Raw genomic sequence first — 14,251 nt, forward strand, 5'->3', positions numbered from 1 at the left:
CTCAATCTACAAGCAGATGTTAGGAGTGAAGATCTTAACGTTATAAAACCGCCTCCCAACGTCTGCTTGGAGTCGCTTGATAGTACTCAGTCTACAAGCAGATGTTAGGAGTGAAGATCTTAACGTTATAAAACCGCCTCCTAACGTCTGCTTGGAGTGGCCTAATAGTACTCAATCTACAAGCAGATGTTAGGAGTGAAGATCTTTAACGTTTTAAAACCACCTCCCAACGTCTGCTTGGAGTGGCCTAGTGCTAGCACTCAATCTACAAGCAGATGTTAGGAGTGAAGATCTTAACGTTATAAAACCGCCTCCCAACGTCTACTTGGAGCGGCCTAATAGTACTCAATCTACAAGCAGATGTTAGGAGTGAAGATCTTTAACGTTTTAAAACCACCTCCCAACGTCTGCTTGGAGTGGCCTAATAGTACTCAATCTACAAGCAGATGTTAGGAGTGAAGATCTTAACGTTATTAAACCACCTCCCAACGTCTACTTGGAGTGGCCTAATACATTGTAGTACTCAATCTACAAACAGTAGTCTGTATAACGCAAACTCCAGCTGTCCGGGGGTTTCAGGGCCGCGAGCGGTCACAAGAGGCTTGATTGAATTCAGGCTATACAAACAGATGTTAGGAGTGAAGATCTTAACGTTATAAAACCACCTCCCAACGTCTGCTTGGAATGGCCTAATAGTACTCAATCTACAAGCAGATGTTAGGAGTGAAGATCTTAACGTTTTAAAACCGCCTTCCAACGTCTGCTTGGAGTGGCCTAATACTAGCTCTCAATCTACAAGCAGATGTTAGGAGTTAAGATCTTAACGTTTTGAAACCTCCTTCCAACGTCTACTTGGAGTTTAGGACTTGGACGTGGGGAGGCTAGTGCGCATGTGATTGGCCCTTCCAGTATAAATGAAAGTAATTGGTCGTTTGATTGGTCGATTGATTGATTGATTGATTGACTGGTTGGCGTATAAATTTCACGGTGGCTTTCATGAGAACCAGAACAGCTGCGAGATGTGTTATCTTTTTCAGACAGATCAAACAAGAGTCTTAGGACCCAAAATCTCCATGAAACTTTTTTTTGTATTAAACCAGTTCCCCCCATTCTATATCGCTCAATGGTATGACCCCCGGCCACCTGCAGCTGTCGGGGGCTCAGGTTCCACAGTGACCTACTTTCGCTATCAACACTAACAGCTGTTAGAAGTGCCACAATGGCCAACACTGCAAATATAGATTTTCCCATTACTTAGGCAAATTAAGTCCAATTTGCATAATTTGCACTTCATTGTATACATCCCTCTCTAAGCTACCTGCCCAGTAAATAACATGAAAATCTGTCGCTCCTTTCTTCAGTTATTCTCCTTTGAAGATTTTGACAAATACGCCATTACAGTTCCAGTGACACATACCAGAGGGCCCAAAATCGACCTTGACCTTTCTCCTCCCCACACCTACCCACATACCAAATATCATTTCAATCCATCCACACGTTCTTCAGTTATGCTGATTTTAAGCGTCCGGTGACACATACATACAAACACGGTGACACAAACATACACACACGCGCACACACACACAAACACAATAACTTCGCATGATTTGCACTTCAGTGTGTACATCTCCGTCCAACCTACCAGCGTACCAAATAACATGAAAATCTGTTGTTCCTCTCTTCAGTTAAACCCCTTTGGAACATTTTTACAAATAGGCCACTGCAGTTCCAGGGACACAAACCAGGGGGCCCAAAATCGACCTTGACCATTCTCCTCCCAGCGCATACCCACATACCAAATATCATTACAATCCATCTACACGTTCTACAGTTATGCTGACTTTAAGCATCCGACGACACACATGCAAACGATTTACCTCCTAACTTATGCAAATTCGGTCTCATTTGCATAGTTTGCACTTAAGTGTGTACAACTTGGTCTAGCCTACCTGTGTACCAAAGAACATGACGATCTGTCGATCCACTCTTCAGTTCTTCTACATTTAAGATTTTAACAAATACGCCATTGCAGTTCCAGTCACACATGCCAGGAAGCCCAAAATCGACCTTGACCTTCCTCCACCTAACACCCACCCACATACCAAAAATCATTACAATCCATGTACAGGTTCTACAGTTATGGCGACTTTAAGCGTCCGGTGACACAAACATACACACAGACACCAAACGCAAGCAAAACAGTATCTCATGAAAAAGCCTTTTTTCATGGAGATAACAACTACCTGGTGTATCCCGGAAAACAGACATGAAATAAGTACAAAATGCATTAGAAACAGTGGCATATATTGCATATGGATTCTGCCCGACTGTCTATAGCCGTAGAATTTCTATGTGCGTTCAGTTTTTATGAGATATTCTATGTAGAGAACTGGTTACTTTTTCACATACACGAAATCCATCGAAGAGTTCTAAGATCTCATACCTCCGTGAAATATTCAGCTTGAAATATACCTGGCAACTGCTAGGTTTAACCATCCAATATGGCGGACAATCATATCTTACGTCATAGTCACGTGAGTGCAAAAAAATTGTAATCCGGTAGGAACTTCAACCTAGTTCTTCAATACTAGTACATATATTACACATTCACATCAACTCTATTGCTATAGGTCTTTAATGTTTGAGATCTCCAGCAAATCCATTATTCCATTGGTTAACCAGATCAGACGACTATTGTATCTATTGACGTCATAGACCGTGCGAAAGATGTCGGTTAGCTTGAGTGCCTCCTTCCCCAATTCCGACGTCATAGACCGTGATCACTTGCAGTCACCGCGGCATGGCCTCCAGTGTGTACCGACGTTGTTGGTCCGTATCATGGCAACGCATTTAGCTGAGAAACTGTACAGCGTCGATATGTATATGACAGCTACGTCAATAAAATTACACATGCGTACGTAGTCGTGTGTGCGTCTTACGTACAGTGCTTGGAGTCCTCAACTTAATGAGGTTAAGGACGTAATAACGAAGAAGAAAAAGAAGTCATGTACCATATGTTGTGATGTTATGCAGTTTCAACGGGAGACTCACGTCTGAAGTAGCAAAACTTACGCAGCAAGACGTTGATTTGCGTCACTTGTTTGAAAAAAATTAAATCATAGAAACGACTGACGTAAACGAAACATGAAGAGTTGATAAAGGCCTTGATATGATATGGTTAGGCGTCGGCTTGTCTTTGAACGTTATGAAAGAAAACCTGACAAAATAGAAAGCCCGACCGAAACGAATAGCAAGACGTCTAAAACAAGCAGGAGCCCATCCTCTGCTTGGAGAATACGTCTAGAGCCCCTGCTACACATAGACCGACCATGGCCTCCCAGCCTTCTTCAGACCAGGGTTGGCAGTGTAAGTCGTGAGCAAGGACTTGGGTCACCCGTGGTTGGGAGTCTAGACCAAAGATTTTGACAAATTAAGGTTTGGAAAGTTTTATTCTGATTGGATTCGATCAGAGGAGTGAACTGGCGCTCGAATAGGATGGGTTCGAGGCTACTAGTACCAATTTTTTTTTTCATCGGCAAGGAAGATGGTTACGTTTAGGAAATAATTCCCTGAGAAACCGTCGTGGCAACACGTGGTCGTGAGGTACAACGTACGGGTCTTCGACCAGTGGCCGCAGCTGCGCATATTACGAAGGGCTCAAATGCACCTGTCAGATCTTAAAGGAGCCCATTACAATTTCAGAAAGCGTAGGTAGCGTGAAACGTAGTGAAGTAATTCGTATGACCTACGGGTTTTACGTTTATCATATTTGATTTCATTTGATTTGATTTTAATAGAATCGCAACAGTGCAATACACATGAGACACAGGCAGATATTGCTGGTGTCGTGACCCACACGCATATACCCTTTTTTACACTTGGGTGATGTGAGGAAAGTCTAGTGCCTTTTTGCCAAGGACACAAGATCGATGGTGTCAGGGGATTCGAACCCTGGACCGCTGGGTTCTGGGCCGAAAACCCTGCCGTTACGCCACCCGACCCACAAATCATATCATACCAGTGATTCTTAAACATCACTCACGCAAAATGGGCGCACACGTCAATGTAATGTGAGTAATGTCAAACAAAGGGCATTATGAATACATATCATACATAATTGATGTTTGAAATACTTTTACCACGGTTGGTTGGTAAATGTCTTTTTCGACTTCCTGTGCAGTGGTTGGTCAAATCGCCAGTGTGTGACGTGACGTCATAAGCTTAACCTTGCCGTCGGCAATTGCGTCATTCGGTCAACGTCACAACTGGTTTTTGATTGGAGCTCCGATTCTCGCGGCGTTTTCTCATGAATTTTTGACAGATGTCTTGTTCGGTTTGGCGTCAAAGGAAGCAAAGTACAGGTTTACTGGTCCGAGTCCTTTCATGCTCCCTTTTTTAAACACGCGTGGTTTGAAATCTATTTGTACCGAAATGACGTCACTGTTTCTTGTGAGAGTCTTAAGCCTCTGATTTTACGCCCGTGTGGTTTCAGGCGAATGTCGATCGAATAAGTGTTTTAACACTTCTTCGACACTCGCCTGAAAGGTCGATTGCCGACAATTGCAAAGAAATGACAGACAATAGCTGTGGTGTTATCGGATCAACAATTTCATACAAGCATTCTTCATCATTGGAGAATAATTAATCTCATCCTTGAATCTCCATCTGGAAATGGCATTCACCTGGTAGACGTTTAAATTTGCATAATTCCGAACCTACGTTCCCTATATCATGGCCTGAATGGACTGTATTACTCTTCTACTGTATAATTCTAACTGTAATTTCCAACACAAAAATTGGACTTACCCAACTTTTCGACTGTACAACACCAGTCTTTGTCAAGGAATAAGCAATCCACCGCTGAGATGACGTCACATTATGCAGACAAGACACGTGACTCAGTGAGCTGTGGATATTAAGTTGCAGACAGTCTATGGCGTCCCCCGTCTCCATTGAGGGATGGTTGTAAGGCCCTGATGTATAAATGGCTTCTTGATCCATCTAATTCTTGCAAAGAAGTCCGGCTCAGTGTCCAAAATTTTGACTTTGTCCAGTGAGACTGAATGTCCAATCGAGTTGTACAGTCGAAAATTTGGGTTTGTCCAATAATTGTGTTGGTAAATTACAGTTAAAACTTGTTTCAGAATGATTTCTAGCAACACAGATGAACTTTCAAGCTATGGTATTAAAGTTTGTTTTGACAAGAGCCATCGTGTCGTGCAACTAAACTTGCCAGTGATGTCAACATCTGGCCATAGTTCTTGGTCTGCAGTTCTCTGGCGAAAGTTTGATGAACTGCAGGTTCTAGTATAGCATACTTACACACTTCCAGTATAAGCCCATTCGTAATTCCGACTACGCATGTGCAGTGTCAAAGGTAAAGGCCCCTGAGACGTAAACAATAACCCGTCTGGGCATTGTTATGCAAATCTAGTTAATGTCGAGACGAGAACTGTTTACAAGCCAGGGGCCTTCACCTATGACACTGCACATGCGCAGTCGGAATTACGAATGGGCTTATCAAACGAGGAAGTAAGCAACACGTACTGTACATTGCAAATGTGGGCTACTTCACAGTTTTCTTCACATTTACGCAGACAAATAAAATTAGATTTTTCTACTGACGATTTTTTCTTTGTCATGTCGGTCAATTCATCCATTTCTTTCCTGCTTAATGAATCAAACAACCATAAAATAATTTTGTAGGGCCTTAAGGCTTAATGATCCTTGTATGCGAAGTACTACACAAACCCTATTATGTATCCTGGGTCCTTATGTAAGGTGGCTTCACTACAGGGTGTATATACTGTATAATGTGGCCTTTATGTGAATTTAATAGACAAGCTGACAAACGTGTGATATGATATGTCTACAATCCAACGAAAATGTGGGAAATAGTTCTTGTGAATATGTCGTGAATATGAATTATGTGCATTATGAATCAACTATATATACATGTTTAAAAAGTGGAGCGGGACGTTTTTTGATTAACAGAAAAAGAGACGTTATATTAGCGCCCTCAGACAGAGCTCCAATTCAACAGACAATTATCATAAACCATTCACCTAAAAACGAAAAAATATGACCCGTCGGACCTTTTTATTACATCCCCACATGATCTATTGTCCGCGTAATGTTGCACAGTAGGGAGCCTTGTGAGGCACCGACGTCACACGCACGGCTAATCTCATAATGGACGTTAATGCGCCAAGCAAATGTCTCGAGCGAAGGGCGCTGTATATATCAAGAGGTTTCACAATTGCAAGCAAACGTAATCTATCTCAAAGGGATGCTGACAGCGCTGAGAGTTGATGGAATCATGTTTTCTGACCAACCACTGCCCTCAAAGGAATTCACAGTTGCACAGAGGGTACTAGTAGTGTGTATTGATTACATCATATTACAAATCTTAAAAATATTTTTTTCAAAAATTCAAATTAGCCAAATGTATATAAAATACACAGTGGTACTGTACACAAGAGAATAAATTCTTACTGTAAACCTCTAGTCGGCACAGCCTGACTCCTGATTGAGCTATTTTCCTTTCAAGTGTAGTTTTCCCCCTCATCAAGAAAGCGTAGGGTATGTGCTCTAACGTTATATCATACTAAAAGTCAAATACACGCCACTATACGTGATTAAACCACTTGCTCTAAGTGTCTGCCAACTCTTTGACCAAAGGGCTGTAGACATTCGGAACAATAATGTGCCTCACCCCATACATCATGAACGCCATGTTGATTTGATTATATGGATGACGTCGACACCCGCGCGCGCATCAATTTTCGTCCATTTCCACAAATAAAAAGTTTTCCACCTTACTGTAAATCGTGGAAAGCAGCTAGAAAAAGAGCAAATGTATGCCGTAAATTGCAAAAAGATCTTGCGGAAAATAGATACTAATGTCTAGAATGCCAAACTCAAAGTAGAAGATGTGAAAGACCAAAAATGAAGAATCCATTGTTTGGTATACCATTCTCTGTTTAATCATTTCCTCAACCTTCCTGACCACATAGAATTCATAATATAGGCAACTTATTTCTTTAACTCTTTATTTACTCTTTTTCTATTCGCACGCTCGCATCAGTTTGGGTGTTCCCAGAGGATGTCATCCATATAATCAAATCAACACGGCCTATGTGTGGGAAACTAATGATACCGAAGGAAATATTTGAACTAGTCACTGATCTTATATTTAAGTAGACGGAACAGTTAGGCCGATGTTTTAATGCAAAAGATGGTGGTACTCTTGGCAAACAGTCTGAGTCTGATTGGTTGAACTGGGTCAGGTGACCAAAACAGACGATGATTGGCAGTAAACTGGGTAAGGTGGCTGCCTCAATGGATGTCAGATGAGTCAATACAATTTTTGGGCTGGTTTTGTCAGTTTCTGTCCGTTAGTTGACCGGTGCAGACTGCTACAGAATCCAGTCCTTGTGAAGTTGTGACTATCACAAAAGAACACACATGCGAGACCCTCTCGCCTGGTCCCGGGATTCTCGCTTCGGGTCATAATCATGTGACCCAGGTGTCATCTTCATAATCTGCCGAACCAACCCGCGAAATACCTGTGGAACATACAAACACGTAAACAGACAAACAAACAAGCAAACAAATAAGCGTGAACAAGATTTGGAATGATGTATATGTCCACTTAATTCATAACTTTGTGGAAAACGAGTATAGGAAAGATAAATAACATCGTCAGGAATGGCAAGAAAATCACGTTATATTTCCCGAAGTGTTTTGACTAGAACACAATCAATCATACGACATGAATCACGTGACACTCACCTCATGTACATCCGTGCCCAGCATTGCCGAGGTCTCAAGATATGAACTGACGCAAAGAAAAAAACACATGCGTTAATGTAAGTCATGATGTGAAAATTGTATTAACAAAATTTCAAGAGCAGACGACCATCTTGAGCAAAGTGAGACTTTACCAGTTGAACTTGGCCGAAAGTCCTTCTCCTCTTCCCTTACTGACCTCTCGTTCTGACACAAGGTCACACTTGTTGCCCACCAAAACCATCGGAACCTACGTCATCATTGGGAAAACTGTATCAACGTTTGAATAAAATGATTCTTTTAACACAACCAAGAGATTTATTCCACCGACGTTTCGGTGACCATCTGTCACCTTTTTCAATGCAATTATGACTGGTTCACATAGCAATGCAGCACAGGTGTCGCTGCTTATATAATAATGAGATGCATTCCCAAACGCAAAGTATTTACATATGTACAATCACAGGTGTCAACGTTTGTTACACACACACACACAGAAAACACAACAGTAAGCAAAAGATAGTGTGTATACAATGTTACTGTAGATTAGGAAATTTTCATGTCCTGACCCAAGTTTAATACGGTCGCATAAGGCCTGGCCGGATCCGACAGCCAGCAAATAAATAATCTCGTTCGCTTCGCTCATACGTCCTCAACCCACACTTGTTGGCTGATCAATGACATTACGGCCTCGTAATCAATTTCAAATGCGGGCTCCTGATTGGTCAATCCTGCCTGGCTATATGGTAATGTATGGTTACCTCTCCACCTGGCCTGGCCTGCAGTACCCTGTCCCGGGTCTCCACCAGTTCTGTGAGTGAAGACTCCTGAGTGAGGGAGAACACCAGGACGAAACCCTGTCCGCGGGACAGACCGCCTTCTCGGAGAGACTTGTACTCCTCCTGTACGAACAGCCAAAACAGATTAGGGCTGTGTACCTAAACATACATGCGTTTTTGACGGTCCGCTTGGAGTCGACTCAGGCTGTGCAAGGAGAACCATAGGCCACTCAAGTAGCGTTTGCTTGTAGGGAAACTCCACTTGAGCAGCCCAGATCTCCTCACTTTCGAGTCGACTTCGAAAACTTGTGTGTAAATTGTACGGTTACAGGTGTAGTAGTTTAGGTACAGGTCATAATCTGGACCGGAACCTGTAACCTAAACATGTTTGGTCCATTATCTGTTAGTTATGTATGTAGGCAACTGTCTTTTTAGTTATGAATTGCCATCTTTGAGGTGGGATTTACTTATCTACAGTTTAGCCTGAAAAATGGTGTCCACTAGTTTGTGCAAGTACAGGTACCTACTAGGTAAATCAGACATTCAGGTCCGGCCGTACTTACTACAGGTACAGGTGCAGGTAGTACAGGTATTTGGTGCACAGCCACATACCAGATGGTCTCACCCTTATGGTCAAACTGTCATGTCGTCTATCGCATGTTGTGAGGCCTATATCAAGCGGATGCGGGATGTTTTGCCTAAACGAGCCCAAAACGAGTTCAAAACGAGCCCCCATCTTACAGATGTTGTGAATGCACTTGAATTTTTATAAGAAAACTATAGCCTTAACAACGGTGGTTTGGTACAGCAATTTACATCAACAGTCGTGTTTTATCATATCGTTCCTCTAAACATTAAGACTCACCTGACTCCCAGTGTCTAAGATATCCAGAAGGCACGACTTTCCATCTATCTCGTCGGTCTGGTTAGAAAAGAAGAAGAAGATGAAGGAAATAAGCGCACACGTACGTGTAACAACCCTATTGTTCAACCACCAGAGTAGTGCTTATCTAACAATTAAATGTGGTATTTGGGTTGGTTTTCTGTTACTTAAACAGCCTCAAAAGTGCTTACAGTTTTCTATGTCAAAATTCCCACTGGTTTAATATATACTTTGCACACAATTGCTTCACTGATTTTGCCTTGTGTATGAAGCAATCGTCATTTGGTTTTAAAGACCCCAGTAAAACTATATAAATACGGGATAATGTAAACTATAGCCTTCAGTATTCCCCTGGCAGCCGTACAGTGCACATCAGTGGAGGCCTGGCTGAGAAAGTTTACCATGTACAAGTTACTCTTCAAGTCATGTTTGAATTCTATAGATAAAATATAAGAATTTGAAGTATGGCTACACATAAAGAAGTTAGCTTGAAGGACAGTTAGCCAAGAAATAAAGTAATGACAACACTGGCTTGCAATTTAGTTTGAGACATTGGCTAGCAGTTATATGTACTGTTCTACAGAGCCCTATTCTATGCTGGTTACAACAACAAGAAGACGCAAAAAATCCCAAGTCATATTTCTAGACACACAACCTAGGCTAATGTTGGGAAGACATTGGAAATTTATATCCATTTAGACACTCTAACACAACGTTGACAGGGTCGATTTGAAAGTTTGAAAATTTGAACAAGGTTGGCTTCCCCCAAACTGAAAGTTGTAGATAGCATTGTCTTGATTATCCAAGGGATCTTACCTGATTGAAACTTCCTTGGATTATGTGACTTTTTGATAGATATCTGGGCCATTCTGCATGGTTTGATACTGTTCATAGAAAAACCAGTACAGAAAAAAGTTTGAATTCTCTGACAGTTATTATGGTAATCTGTCCCTGCTATTGTCCCAGGCTGGCAGACATCTAATCCTTTTATGAATTTATGTGGTTATGGGGGATTAATCCAGCCCTCAACCTGCTGGGCAGCTCACAGTAGGAGCACTCCCTTTACGACTTCCCCAGGGCAAGGTTTTGGTTCCTTTAATTGGGAAATGAATGCCCCATGGTGACTGCTAAAAAGGTCGTTGCTAGTTGAGTAAAAGGGTTGATTAGGTTCTAAGGTTCTTAACTATTAGTCTCCAAGCAGACCTACGGGTTGGCAAAGACCGTATCCAACAGTCAGAAGGAGTTTTTATAGCCAACCCAAGTCTCATAGCCATATGAGACTTGGGTTGGCTATAAAAACTCCTTCTGCCTGTTGGATACGGTCTTTGCCAACCCGTAGGTCTGCTTGGAGACTACTTAACTATGTAAGTTAGTTTATGTTTTTTTCAAAACGTCAAACCAAATTTTGCGCTATTCAGAAACCGACTAAAAGAACATCATAGAAATAGATAAACAATGGCAATATTTAAAACCATCGTTTATTACAATTAGCACGAACCAGGAAGTATCGTAAGGAAGTTGTGTGAAAATGTCAATCTAAATCTATTTTCTCAGGTCAAAACTTTGCGTACGTTTTTTTCTTCTTTAGATTGCTGGCTGTCTTTTCTCCAGCAAGAACGTTCTTTCATAAAACGCTCCTTCTCATCTAAATGTACGCATTTTGTAACTTCCGTTACCGTTTGAAGTAAGACATTCCTGACATTAAGATTTGCTACATATGAGGTGCCAAACTGTCATTTTAATGACGACTTAAAACTTTTCTGTTTTCTGAAAACGACAGTTTGGCACCTTATATGTGGTATCTATCAGAAACGTCTTACTTCAAACTGTAACGGAAGTTACAAAATGTGTACATTTAAATGAGAAGGAGCGAAAATCGTTTTTTGTCGGTTGTCGGTGTGCGATTTCGTCTCGTTTTTTCACACGACCCGCCCACGACAATTCCTGATCCGTCCCTAAGTAGCACCTTTCTAAAATTGTCTTCGATTGTCGGGTTGTATTCCTCTTCGAAACGGTTCTCCGCATATTGTGTTATCTGTAGGAAATGAAAGCGTTGCATGGGTTACCACGTTTTCTCCATAACCATCCATGAACAGTGCGTAGGTGGACTACAAAATATCACATTGACGTAAGCCGTTTTATTTCATTTTAGATTTCATTTCATGTTTCATTTTTAATCTTATTTTTCCAAAAAATTATGAAAAAAATTCAAAATTCTGAAAAAAATTATTCAAAATTAAGACAAAAAATAATTCAAAATTCTGAAAAAAATTATTCAAAATTATGAAAAAATAATTCAATACTTCATATAATTATAATACTTATACTATACTTATACTTAATACGTATTCAATGCTTCCTTTCATATTTTGGTTCCAGTTTCTACTTCATACTTAATTCTATATTCAATTCTATATCCTTAGCTCATATTCCATGCTCTACATCAGTATATATCATGTTATTTAGCATTTTATCAATTTCATTCTATTCATCTTTTAGTATATACTATTTACTTTCGTTTTGTTTCAATCTATTGCTTTATCATGTTTCATTCTATCATCTACGTAGAGATCTAATACTCTTGTATGTCAGACACTGTTGCAGATTTGGTAAGAAATGCACAAAAAAGAGAGAGGATATACATGTACGAGTAAATGTGCTTACCATCAAATTGTATGAGGTAGCGACTGCATTTACACACGTACGCAGCAGTGAGTGATTTTCTCAAAAGCTTCTTTGAATATACTACTGTAAATTCACATACTTTCGCGATGGTTTTATTTCGCGGTACGAGGGAGATTTTCGCGGTGTTTTGAATTCGCGATGGAAACCATTCTTTACTACAGTAGTCAAACAAGGGAGACATATTCGCGGTGTCATGAATTCAAGTGAGAAAACCACGAAAAGGAAAAACACCGCGAAAATGTTAAGATTTACAGTAGAGCTACCATGGTGCCGTTTCACATAATGAAGTGCTATTAAAGATGTGTTTGCACGATCCGCAATAGCCAGGTTGCTAGGCAACCCTGTGAGAGGGTTGGTAGATGGACCGATGTCAATAATCCACACCAGAATATCATACAGCGTTTTCATGCTTATGTTGTCGTCGTAACAAAGAAGGCGCTAACGGCAAAATGATCGTGTTCCTTATCTGAGTTTTCCACAATTTTTCTACGTTGGTCTCATGAAATAGCATTGGTTTATGTATTTTTTTCTTCAAACGTCAATAGTACAATTTCGAATTCAGTACGTGATATTTCATCATTGATATGAATATACCAACCTGCGATAAAAATGAATCTAAAACATGGTGATACCGTTATCGTTTGATATACCCTTTCAAAGGCACACTAGTGAATAACATTGAATACAGTCGCTATCATTGCAAATGTTATTCTCACAATTCAAAGAACGTCTCAGTGTGATATTATCAGCAGGAAAAAGGCGTGATTTCTAAGTGCAATTTTATAACGCCCTGGGACAGTAAAGCGCTCTGCGTTCGCCAGTCCCTATCGCCGTAATTGTAGATAATCGTATTTGCTGCCAGGCGAGAATTCGCCATTACAACTACGCCGTGGGCTTTAAGCTCTCAAACGCCAGTGGGCGGTATATGTGGATTGATATCTTAATAGTATTTCCGCCAAGAATAGCAATCGTGAAAACGCTGTGACTGAGACAATATCACTCCCAGGTCTATACAGTAAGAAGAAAAAAACATAACACGTATGTAAAGACGCCATTTTCTCTCTCTCAGCAGTATCGTTCCGCGGTAACATGCTACTGACACGATAAGATGTAGACGATGTATCAAAAAAGAAATTCTTACCAAGGCACTCTTGCCAACGCCACGTGAACCCAGAACCACTATGGTATACATGGGGGAAACCGCGCATGTCGTTCGCACTCAGCAACAAGTCGGGCGGTGTTTTTCTCTCTCAGCGTGTTGACTGGCCTATGAAAAATCACCTCCTTCCTTGTCTAGACTATCATTGAAGCTGGCGGGAACGCCAAGAAGAGCAAAGCGACATCGTCTGATCCTGAAAGCAAACTGGGAGGGAAAGTCTAAACAGGATCGGGTGCGCAGTTTGAAAATCAAACAGGGCGTAATCAAAGCTACGGTGGTTTCATATCACTCTTTCTGTACCGATACTCTTGTAGAAGTCGCTGCGTGCAAGCAGTTCCGGCGATAATCAAACGGAAGGTTCGATCAAACACCCGACGGAAGGAAGATATGGTTAAGCCCCCTTCTCACTGGACCCGCGGCACGCTGGCGGCGTCGCTGCGGCTGATCGAATTGACAAAGCGAATTTCATCGAGAAAAAGCAAATCTTTTTAAGCTTTGTGTGTTTTGTTGTCTTTTTGGCCATACTTGTACGTTTTGAATGATATTCCCATTATAAAGTCAAGGGGAACACAAATCCAGCTTAGGACGCAGCGACGCCGCCCGTGTGCCGCGGGTCCAGTGAGAGGGGGGCTTTACAAGGGACCGATGTGTATCAAAGGAAGACTTCGTGATAACGTTAGAACGCACAGGAAAGCATCTCCATGCGCATTTCGAGAGAGCCATTTTCGGCAAAGCATTACCGCACTTTTGAGCCCCAAGCTAAACGAATTTGTCACAATGCATATGCAGTATATGTGTTCATTATCGTTTGCCACCTTGTGCATAGAAGTTAACGGTTTTCACAATGGCTGATAATGGCGATTAGTATTCATTTTATCTTCACGGCAGCAAAATTTCACGGTGTGGCAAGTGATTTACAGAACGGACGTGTGAAGGAATCTAAGATGATTACAA

At 41.2% G+C, this 14,251-nt stretch overlaps 1 protein-coding gene across 1 annotated transcript; it reads right to left on the reverse strand.

Annotated features, from left to right (window-relative positions):
• Window positions 1–7,451: 7,451 nt before the first annotated feature.
• Window positions 7,452–13,746, reverse strand: LOC136435911 (ras-related protein Rap1-like). The gene is made up of 7 exons (XM_066429622.1): window positions 13,280–13,746; window positions 11,420–11,488; window positions 9,436–9,492; window positions 8,553–8,693; window positions 7,947–8,041; window positions 7,795–7,840; window positions 7,452–7,568 (listed from the first exon to the last, which is right to left on the reverse strand). Exons 1-7 carry the CDS (start codon window positions 13,328–13,330, stop codon window positions 7,452–7,454), a joined length of 576 nt encoding a protein of 191 aa, XP_066285719.1. The 5' UTR covers window positions 13,331–13,746.
• Window positions 13,747–14,251: the final 505 nt, after the last annotated feature.

Source organism: Branchiostoma lanceolatum, chromosome 5 (assembly GCF_035083965.1).
Source record: "Branchiostoma lanceolatum isolate klBraLanc5 chromosome 5, klBraLanc5.hap2, whole genome shotgun sequence".
In the NCBI taxonomy this organism is placed as follows: domain Eukaryota; kingdom Metazoa; phylum Chordata; class Leptocardii; order Amphioxiformes; family Branchiostomatidae; genus Branchiostoma; species Branchiostoma lanceolatum.